The following is a 10,617-nucleotide window of genomic DNA, read 5'->3' on the forward strand; positions in this document are numbered from 1 at the left end:
TCCACTGATCCCATTTATATCTAAGGGCTCAAATTTTTTAGTAATGTGAGCCATTGGATACAAGTGGATCAATGATCAAGATTGAGTGTAAGACTTCTAACTCTTATACCAGTGTAAGAATATCCTGCTCCTATATATATATCTTGTATTAAACCTCTCTAAGCACTTATCATGCCTAATGCACACTTGTTAGAGGACCTAAACCACCTTCCTTATACAATATCAACACGTCGCAAAACGTGGCACTTCTTTACGAACACGACTAAGACATAAAGGATATAAAATTACTTCAATTAGACAAATACATAAAGATGGCACTTTATTAACGGAGCAATAAAGTATTAGCACATGAGAAAGATCAAATTAGGTGATGTGCTAACTCTATAACGAATAGACCTTAAGTGCACTTATTCTTTTACTAAAATTACACACGTGAGATTTATGTGGTATTAATAATAAAAGAATGAGTATGATAAATGCAATTAGGTATATTAAAATAATATTCTATCTACAACTTGTGCTTTAAATTTTATATATTTAAAATAAGAAAAATAGTTATCTTATATCACATAAAATAGTTATTTTATATTACACACTCAAATTTTGTGTTTATTTTTTTTTATTTTAAGTTATGAGTTTCACAACTTTATTTCACATATATAAAAAATATCTTATGCCGATTAATAATTCCCTTTCAATAAAAGATTGAATATGTCCAAATTCTAATTGGACTAATCTTTTTTTTTTCTTCCTCTCTCTCAAAGCTCTCCAAAAGATACTGGCCTTTTTTTATAGGAGGTAAGATATTTATATTACTAAATTTTTTTATTATCACTTCATTATCACTCTAATTATCATTGGATTCAAAAGTTATTTTTTCTTTTCTCTCTCTTCATTCAACTTTTTCTCTAATTCAATGGTGATTAGAGTGGTAGTGAAGTGGTAGTAAAAAAAATTGTTAATACGAATATCCTACCTCTTTTTATACTACCTCTTTTTATAGTAGATATTTACGCAAAAATAAATATATAGAAAAAGTACATCATTGCCACGTGTTCTTCTTTGTGGGGGTCCCATTTCACAAATATCATTAGGTTGTTGAGCTTGAGCAAAAGCCAAACCATCTCTTGCTTTTTGTTTTCCCTCTTCACTGAGAGTGTGAGTTCGTTACTGTGATTCACACGAAGTAGCGATTCTGAGTTGAAGTTGAATATTCAAATCCAAAGCATTGCCTCCGATGGATTCATCGTCGCTACCGCCGTCTCTGCACCTCGCGATGGCGGCCTTACTCGGAGCCTCTTTCATGGCCATCTCCGCCTTCTACATCCACCGCCGCACCGTCGACCACGTCCTCCACCGCCTCATTGAAATCCGCCGCGCACCACCCGACTCCGACGACGATGAAGACGACGGCGATGACGACGATGATTTCGGACCCGACGGCGGAGAAACGGAAACAACTGATACTGATCCAAGAGGCTTGTCGAGGTCCATGGACGAGAACTTGAACTTACTACGGAGCTATAGGATTTCGTCTTCAATGCCTAATGTGGTTTCAGCAACTGATTGGCTCCAAGAGAATCCTAAGAATCGTGTGTCGTCGCTTGATAATCTCCATTTCGTTCCGTTAGGGCTTCCATCTCTTCGGATTGGTTCAAAAACTGGTGTGAATTTGAATTTTTTGCTTGAACTTTATCCAACATGTTCGTTTTTTTTTTTTTTTTTCTGGTTGAAATGGTAGCTTTTGGCTTAAATTATGTTTCTGTGTTTTTGTTTCGTGTAGGAGAGAATGCTCAGATTTCGTCTTCCTATAAGAGAATAGCGTCTTTAGGTAGAATTAAGACCCCGAAATCACCGGGACGTAATACGTTTGAAAGTGCTGAGGATTCTGATGAGGAGGGAACACAAATTTCTGGTGACAATCGCATTCCGTTCTACCCTGGGACTAGAGATTCTTCAAATAATTGCGTGAGAATGACGATATCTTATTTCTTATTCCGTTGTTGATTATTTTATTTTTCTCCTGTTGTTAGGGTACAATTTGAGAAGTATGCTTTTTTTGTTTTCAAAATTTTAGTTTACCATTATAGTGGGATTCAAATAGTGGGATATTATTTAACTTCAGGTCTGGAGTTATTTCTTTTTATTTTTCAACATAATCCTTTGATGGTTGGCAATTCATAGGCTATAAATTTGAGAGGCTGCTTTTCTGATTTGATAATTTAGAAAGTAGGTAGTATTGGTGTTGCTTGTGCATGATCATCCATCTTTTTTTCAGTATATCATTATTCCTTGTACATTTATTTCTATAACGGCCTTTTTACGGGTTCATGATGTCATTGCAGGGACTAAATTCAAACATTTGCAATTTGTCTGCTGTTCCATTCAGAGTTGAAGATGCAAACTGTGCAAAAAATCAGATGTATGGTGGGGTTTCAAAAGAAGCAAAAGCTGGTGCAGATATGAATGGTGAAGGAATGACAGATTCAACTTCAGCTAGCATTGCTGGGAATGACCTAGTGTTTATCAATAATGTTTTGTCTGCAAGAAACACAACACATGGTACTTTCTCGTTCCTATCATAATCTGTGCTATTCTTCTTATTGCTTCTATATTCTTTCGTGTTAAATAATTTTGGTATTATCTCTGTGTTATGTTAAATATTTCTATCTGCTTTTGACTTTTTTTGTTCCCAGTCTTTGTCTTCTAATTTTTAAATATATCAGGCTAGTATTTAATGCTTCTTTGTCTTCTCTAAAAAATATGTTCAGAGCCAATAAATGTAGAAGAAGAGGAAGTATGCAAGATGATTCGAGAATGCTTAGATCTGCGCAAGAAATATGTTTACAAGGAAAATCCTGTTCCATGGAAGTCTGAACCAGTGCCAACTAATTCTGATCCTTTTCACTTTGAACCAGTAGAAGCAACTGCAGTAAGTTTGTTGCTTGTCCATTATTGATCTGTCTCTGATATTTTCTGCTACATGTGGAATCTGCTTGATTTATTGACTATCGATTTTGTTCTGAATGGTTTGTTAGATATTGTTATAACCTATAACTGACTTTTTCATGTTGCAAACAGCACCACCTTAGGATGGAAGATGGAGTCATACATGTTTTTGCAAGTAAAACTGGTAAGCCCAGAGTGATACCAATATGGCACTGCAATGATTATTTCTTAGCTATTTTAATTTTGTTCTGTATGAAAGAACTGAATTTTTTGTGAAACTGTGCACAGACACTGAAGAGCTCTTCCCTGTTGCAAGCTCAACGACATTTTTTACTGATATGCATTACATTCTCAAAGTTATGTCTATTGGGAATGTTCGCTCTGCATGCTACCACAGGCTACGATTTCTTGAGGAAGTATGTTTTCACAAACTTATGTATATATGATTTCTTTGTGTTTGCCAGTGGCATTTGTTTATAACATGCATCTGATCATTATACAGAAATTCCGCCTTCATCTGTTACTAAATGCAGATAGGGAATTTCTGGCCCAGAAGAGTGCACCACACCGAGATTTTTACAATATCCGAAAAGTTGATACTCATATTCATCATTCGGCTTGCATGAATCAGAAGCATCTCCTCCGCTTCATCAAGTCAAAGTTAAGAAAAGAACCTGATGAGGTGAAAATCTACTTTGAGCTCTATTTAATATTTTTGTGGGACTGAATGTTGTAGGTTGTTTTCCCCTTCCTTTTTGCCTTTTTATTTTTCAAATTACTAGTTCTTAAAATATGTTATTACTTATTATTATTAACCAATGTTGACAGGTTGTTATATTTAGAGATGGAAAGTATATGACACTTAAGGAGGTGTTTGAGAGTTTGGATTTGAGCGGGTATGCATTGTTGTTCTACTGATTTTTTTCATCTAGCTACCTGGAAAATGAGGTCTGTATATATTTATGTGCTTGCATGGCTGCATGTTTTCTAATTAATGGCAATTCCGATGCAGATATGATATGAATGTCGATTTGTTGGACGTCCATGCAGATAAGAGCACATTCCATAGATTTGACAAATTCAACCTAAAGTATAATCCTTGTGGACAGAGCAGACTCAGAGAGATATTTTTAAAGCAGGATAATCTTATCCAGGGTTAGTTTGAAAATTATAATGATACCTATTACTTGTATAAAGTTCTGAACTCCAAATGAATATTAGAAGTATTAGTTGATGCTTTTTGACTTCATAATAGCTTAAACACACCCAAATTCACAGGAAGGTTTCTGGCTGAAGTAACAAAGCAAGTTTTGTTAGATCTTGAAGCAAGCAAATATCAGGTTACTTATGCAGTGGGATAAGTTTTTCTCCCATTGATATTTCATACCTTAATGGATTCTGTGTATAAATAAAATTTTCAGATGGCTGAGTATAGGATCTCCGTTTATGGAAGAAAGCAAAGTGAATGGGATCAGCTGGCAAGTTGGTTTGTTAACAATGCTCTTTATAGTAAGAATGCTGTATGGCTAATCCAGGTAGTGTGTTGTTCAGTCTTCTATTCTGGCAGCTTGCCTCTCTCTCTCTCTCATGCATGGTTTGAGGGTTAGCTATTGGGCCCCATCGTGGTCCATCATAGCCTCAAGAATAAAGTTGTGGATTTTGGAAGGAAAAAAAAAAGATTAGTACAGATTGTAATTTGTAACTTCGGAACAAAGAAAAAGGAAAAAAAAAAAAAAAAAAAAGGAAAAAAACAAAGGAAGTTGCTTATCAATATTTGTGACTTTTGAACTGCATTCAGCAAGTAATGTCGCATTTAGATGATACAGATTCATACAAGATAACGAACGTAAAATGCAATATATTCTACAATGTGTGCAAGAATATGCAAGAGTACGTATTGGATAATGAGAAACACCATTCATAGCAATTCTATGCTTCCTCCTTTTGATTTGATATAATTTTCCTTATATGGTAGATTTTATTTAGAATTTTGTATTATGCTTTTTCTTGAATCTTCTTTATTACTATTTTATTCATTGACTGATCTTTTTTGTGAACTTTATTGGGACAGTTACCACGGCTATACAATGTGTACAAGAATATGGGAATTGTTACCTCCTTTCAGAACATTTTGGATAATGTGTTTATTCCTCTATTTGAAGTCACAGTAGATCCAAATTCGCATCCTCAGTTACATTTGTTTTTGATGCAGGTTAGCCAATCTGTATTTTTGTGAGTGCACATACCCGTATTTATGTTGCTTGACTGCTTGTATGTATTCAATCATATGGTTACATAATATTCAATATGTAGCATTTCAACAATTCTTGGTGTACCCTTGTGATGTGACAATAGTACACGAGACAACAGCTGGGTGATACTCTGTCCATGCTGCAGCTGCCGCTATATGCATATTTGCTCACAACTGTTGTTTTGCTACTAAATAGTGTCTTCCTTAACTGTATTGGATTTGAATGAGCCTGTGTAGCTAGTTGAAAGCTATCCCCAACTTACTAAGTCTGAAGCTAATATTTTCTCTTGAGCTTCTCTTGGTTTGTGTATGATAGGCCTTTTAGCCGAGTTTATAGCAGGAAAAGGGTTGCTAAGGATGTTGGGCTGATTAGGAATGGGCCATGGTCATATGAGATGCAGTTGGAGGAAAAAGAGGAAGTAAAAGAATAGACAGATGGCATGACACTAATTGGGCTAAGATTTGGGTGTGAATGGGGTGAAGACCTGGGGCTTAATGGATAGATGTAAGGGAGACGAGACTTGGCTGTGAATGAGGCTAGAGACTTGGCTGTGAATGAGGCTAGAGACTTGTGGAAAGAGAAGGGAGGCCGGAATAAAGAGAAAGGAGAGAATGAAGGAGGAGGAAAAAATTAAGTAATTTGTGGAAAGGTTGAGAGTGGGACTAGGGTCTGCTTATCACAGTTCTCTAGGCACACTGATCATCTTCTATAGAATTTTCTAATTTTATCTTTCTGGTTGTAATTCACTAACGCTATTTTCGGAGGATTTCCTCTGTTGTAGGAGCTGGTGTCCATCTTTCATTTATATTTATTCCAAGTTCTATTAGTGTATTTCGCGAACTGCTCTTATTTAATTTAAATTATCATTGAACCAACCCATATATTTCGAATCAAGCTGATTTTCTGCTTTTGTTGCAAGAACTTTTTAAAATAGCACTATGAACCAGTGCTTTATAGTAATAATGGGTTGCATCTAATGTACATCAATTTTTTGATTCACAATTCATTATTATAAGATTTTCTTAGTAGTAGAGGATGGAGTTGAGGTCTAAGATGCATTCATGCTCAAACTTTTTTCTTATCTCAACTTCTAGTATTCTCTGGATGTGAGCTTTTATTGTTACCGATATTAGTATTCTAGTATTAGATGAAGGGTCAATTTTAATTTCTCCATGTTATGGGTTGTCAAAATCTTGAACAAAGGAAGCAGTTATGTGGTTCATTCTGGAGTTGCTTTCTTTTCTTAATATATTTGTTGTAATATGTTGAGCTTCTTCTTCATACAGGTGGTGGGATTTGATCTTGTAGATGATGAAAGTAAACCAGAAAGGCGTCCAACTAAGCACATGCCTACTCCAGCTGAGTGGACAAATGAATTCAATCCAGCATACTCTTATTACCTTTATTACTGCTATGCAAACTTGTATACGCTTAATAAGGTTTATGTTATTTCCTTCTTTACATAGCTCTAATCCTTTAACAACTAACCATTGCCTTCCCACTTTTGTTTTTCTCCAATTTTAAGGCTAATTATACCTCACTTTTTTTAGTTTTATTGGGGTTGGGTGGGTTTTTTTTTTTTTTTTGGAAAAGGGTGGGGAAGGATTTGAGGCCTTCAAGCACAACAGTAAAATAAAAAAGCAAAATGGGAAAAGAATAGATTCACAAAAGGAATTCCTGGCTATCAACAATATTAATATCTTACTGTCTGTTGGTTTCAGCTGCGTGAATCTAAAGGATTGACCACAATAAAGTTGAGGCCTCACTGTGGAGAGGTTGTTTTCTGTATACTAGCTGTTTGGTTCAATTATTTTATGTTCATTGTGATGATTATAATTAATTTACTCATGCAGGCAGGTGATAGTGATCATTTGGCTGCTGCATTCCTCCTATGCCACAACATTTCTCATGGGATTAATCTTCGGAAAACTCCTGTTTTGCAATATTTATATTACCTTGCGCAGGTTAGCCCTCACTCCTCAGGCATATTCATTTGGTCAACATAGTTGTTCATTTAAAGTTCAAACCATTCTAACATTACAGATCTTGCAGCTATTCTGAGTTTGGGTCCATTGTAATTGTCAATTGAAGTAGAAATCTTATTCTTTCCCAATACTTTGATAATTTTCTCTGTATCCTTTTAATTTGTGATAATATATATTAATATCATTCTGTTATCTCTTTAGGTTGGATTAGCTATGTCACCGCTTAGCAATAATTCACTTTTCTTGGACTATCATCGCAATCCATTGCCCATGTTTTTCCAGCGAGGTCTGAATGTGTCTCTTTCAACTGATGATCCTTTGCAAATTCATTTGACAAAAGAGCCGCTGCTAGAAGAATATAGTGTTGCAGCAAAGGTTTGCTTTGTTCCAAACCCTTAGGCTCCTTATTTATAAGTTGGTTGGATATTCTGTTTTTGTCTTTTCTAGGGATCATATATCTTACTTAAATGCGTGCACGGCAGGTATGGAAGCTCTCTGCCTGTGACTTGTGTGAGATAGCTAGAAATTCTGTGTATCAATCTGGATTTTCACATCAAGCCAAGGTAAATGAGAAGACAATGTAGGAAATTCATGCTTTTTCAGTTTTTCTCATCTGCATTTATACTGCACGTGCAAATTACTGATTGTCAATTGATGTGTTGAATCTGAAAGTAGATACCCATGCGTTTGCTTTTTTTTAATTTATTTTTTATTTTATTTTGGAGGGGGGTGTTTAAATAATTGAAATTTGAGAGGTCTGTATTTTATTTTTGTTTATAACAAAGAACGGTATCTGATCCACCCTCAGGCAGTGAAAGGTATCCATATGCTTCAAATTGTAAACTACTACACAGCCGAAGAACTTAAATCAAATTTGTTGGTGTGAGCACGCCTAAACCTGAATGTGTAATGTGAATGGTTAGATCTTTTAGGTGTAGTTGTTAGGTATTCTTTTGATATATCAGTAAAGGGATCATTCACATGTTTTGACATAGGCTTCTCTAAGATCTTCTTTACTTAGTTCTTCCCTGATATATAATTTTTTATTTTCTGCTTACGTTATTATCATAATTTTTTTTCTCTCCTTTCAGTTACACTGGCTTGGGGATAAATATTTCTTGAGAGGTCCTGAAGGAAACGATATTCATAAAACAAATGTTCCCAGTTTGAGGATCTCTTTCCGATATGAGGTGGAAAAATTGAGACAAACCCTAGAAACGTGCAGTTTGGTTTATACTTATTCTCTTATGATTACCATTCTGATATTAATTCTTTCTTGATTACGATTCTTGTTATACAGACATGGAAAGAGGAAATGCAATATATTTACGCTGGTCAAGCCACCTTTCCTGAAGATGTAGACCCATGAAGCAAAGCCTAATGAAATTCACCATTCACTCCGTGATCTATGATGCTAACACCAGTGCACTGATCAATGTTCTTTTGATAAACAGCAACTTCGGCAGTGACGAGTTATTGTAACCTTTAAGCCAGTTATGTTTTAACAAAATTGTCAACGATGTAATTTACATGCTATCTTGTCAGTCTTGTTTCATATTGGCCCCGTGTAATGATAATAATAACAGAAAAACAATGTTGTTAAGCACTGGCATTTTACGTGGCTGGAACACTTTTTGTGTTAGATAGTTATTAGAAGCAAGCAGTAGTTATCTTACAATTTGATTTTCATGAATATGAATAGGCATAATCAGGTTTTCAGTTCCTTTGTAAAATAAATATGAAAATACAGAATGTAAGTAAGATCCTCCTTAAACTTTGTTGTGAAATTTGTGTCTATTCGATTCTAGTGGAAGCCGCTATTCTGTAGCCCGCCCTTTGCTGTTATTTTCATTAAGAAAAAAAACACGTTTGCATAAAATTAAGTAGACATTTTTGGTTAGTCTTCCAAAAGTCAGAGAGGCGCTTCTTTTCAGTTTTCATTTTTTTTTTTTTACGGGGAAGGTTATACTTAGTCTTTTTTTTACTATTAAATCTTAATTATTGATTTTTGTCAATTTAATGATTGTAATTTATTGTATCATACTTATTAATTAATTATTTTTCAATAAATCATAATTCTTAGATTGACGGAAATCAACAGTGATTAGATTAGTTGTAAAGGTTGTAAAAAATTTTGGTTGTAAGAATATCCTGCTCCTATATATATATATATATATATATATATAGAGGATAGAGAGATCATTTGACTCCAGAGTAAGATTTATAAGTCTTACTCTCTATCCTAGCCGTTGATTTCCGTTCATCCAACGGTTATAGTTTAAGAGGTTATATTAATTAATTAATTATTAATTACACTATAAATGACAATCGTTGATTTTTGTCCATCAACGGCTGAGATGGAGAGTAAGACGTAAAAATCTTACTCTGGAGTCAAAAGGAACTCTCCCCATATATATATATATATATATATATATATATATATATATATATATATATATATATAAATATAGGGGAGGGATCATTTGACTCCTGAGTAAGATTTAAAAGTCTTACTCCTTATCTCAGCCCTTGATTTCCGTTCATCCAATGGTTTTCATTTAATTGAAACTTATAATTAATTAATTATTGTAACTTATTAAATGATAACCGTTGGATGAACGGAAATCAAGGGCTGAGATGAGGAGTAAGACTTTTAAATCTTACTCTGGAGTCAAATGATCCATCCCCATAAATATATATATATATGGGGAGGGATCATTTGACTCCAGAGTAAGATTTAAAAGTCTTACTCTTCATCCCAACCATTGATTTCCGTTCATCCAACGGTTATCATTTAGTAATTTAATGCATTAATTAATTATTAATTTCAAATAAATGATAACCGTTGGATGAACGGAAATCAATGGTTGGGATGAGGAGTAAGACTTTTAAATCTTACTCTGGAGTCAAATGATCCCTCCCCTATATATATATATATATATATATATATATATATATATATATATAAATATATATAATATTTTCTCCGGCTAATAAATCATAATCGTACAAAGATGGATCAATAGTGATAAAAGAGAAAGAGAAAATAGGAATCATAATCATTCAAAGATAAATCAATTAATATAAAAAAATAAATAAAATGACGTAATTTTTGGATGGACGAAGATAAATATATCTCAAGTTGCTTGAGAAATATTTTTCTCATATATATATATATATATATATATATATATATATATATATATGGTTTATCGTTTCTCAAGTTGTTTGAGATAACTTTATCTCCTTCTACTAAATTATAATCGTATAAAGATAGATCAATGGTGATAAAGGAAGAGAGAAAAGAGAAATTATAACCATTCAAAAGTGAATCAATTAATATAAAAAAAATAAACAAAACAACATAATTTTTGAATAGACAGAAATAAAACTTGAAAAGTATTTTTCTCGTATATATTATTCAACACGGT

At 33.8% G+C, this 10,617-nt stretch overlaps 1 protein-coding gene across 1 annotated transcript; it reads left to right on the top strand.

Annotated features, from left to right (window-relative positions):
* The first annotated feature begins 1,196 nt into the window (after window positions 1-1,196).
* LOC133288654 (probable AMP deaminase) lies at window positions 1,197-8,744 on the top strand. The gene is made up of 19 exons (XM_061486464.1): window positions 1,197-1,664; window positions 1,784-1,968; window positions 2,346-2,562; window positions 2,772-2,932; window positions 3,082-3,133; window positions 3,238-3,365; window positions 3,452-3,631; window positions 3,778-3,845; window positions 3,962-4,104; window positions 4,228-4,289; window positions 4,371-4,484; window positions 5,021-5,161; window positions 6,488-6,640; window positions 6,923-6,976; window positions 7,055-7,165; window positions 7,388-7,561; window positions 7,669-7,749; window positions 8,278-8,376; window positions 8,487-8,744. Exons 1-19 carry the CDS (start codon window positions 1,238-1,240, stop codon window positions 8,553-8,555), a joined length of 2,619 nt encoding a protein of 872 aa, XP_061342448.1. The 5' UTR covers window positions 1,197-1,237; the 3' UTR covers window positions 8,556-8,744.
* The last annotated feature ends 1,873 nt before the right edge of the window (window positions 8,745-10,617 follow it).

The sequence above is a fragment of the Gastrolobium bilobum genome, unplaced genomic scaffold (genome assembly GCF_033153095.1).
Source record: "Gastrolobium bilobum isolate Gb01-03AN ecotype WA unplaced genomic scaffold, APGP_CSIRO_Gbil_v1 utg12205, whole genome shotgun sequence".
In the NCBI taxonomy this organism is placed as follows: domain Eukaryota; kingdom Viridiplantae; phylum Streptophyta; class Magnoliopsida; order Fabales; family Fabaceae; genus Gastrolobium; species Gastrolobium bilobum.

Excerpts from the sequence above, each read along its gene's own strand:
- LOC133288654 (XM_061486464.1), top strand. The coding sequence starts at position 1,238 with ATGGATTCATCGTCGCTACCGCCGTCTCTGCACCTCGCGATGGCGGCC. Across the intron at positions 5,162-6,487 it reads TACATTTGTTTTTGATGCAG|GTGGTGGGATTTGATCTTGT; the intron begins GTTAGCCAATCT and ends TTCTTCATACAG. Across the intron at positions 7,750-8,277 it reads GATTTTCACATCAAGCCAAG|TTACACTGGCTTGGGGATAA; the intron begins GTAAATGAGAAG and ends CTCTCCTTTCAG.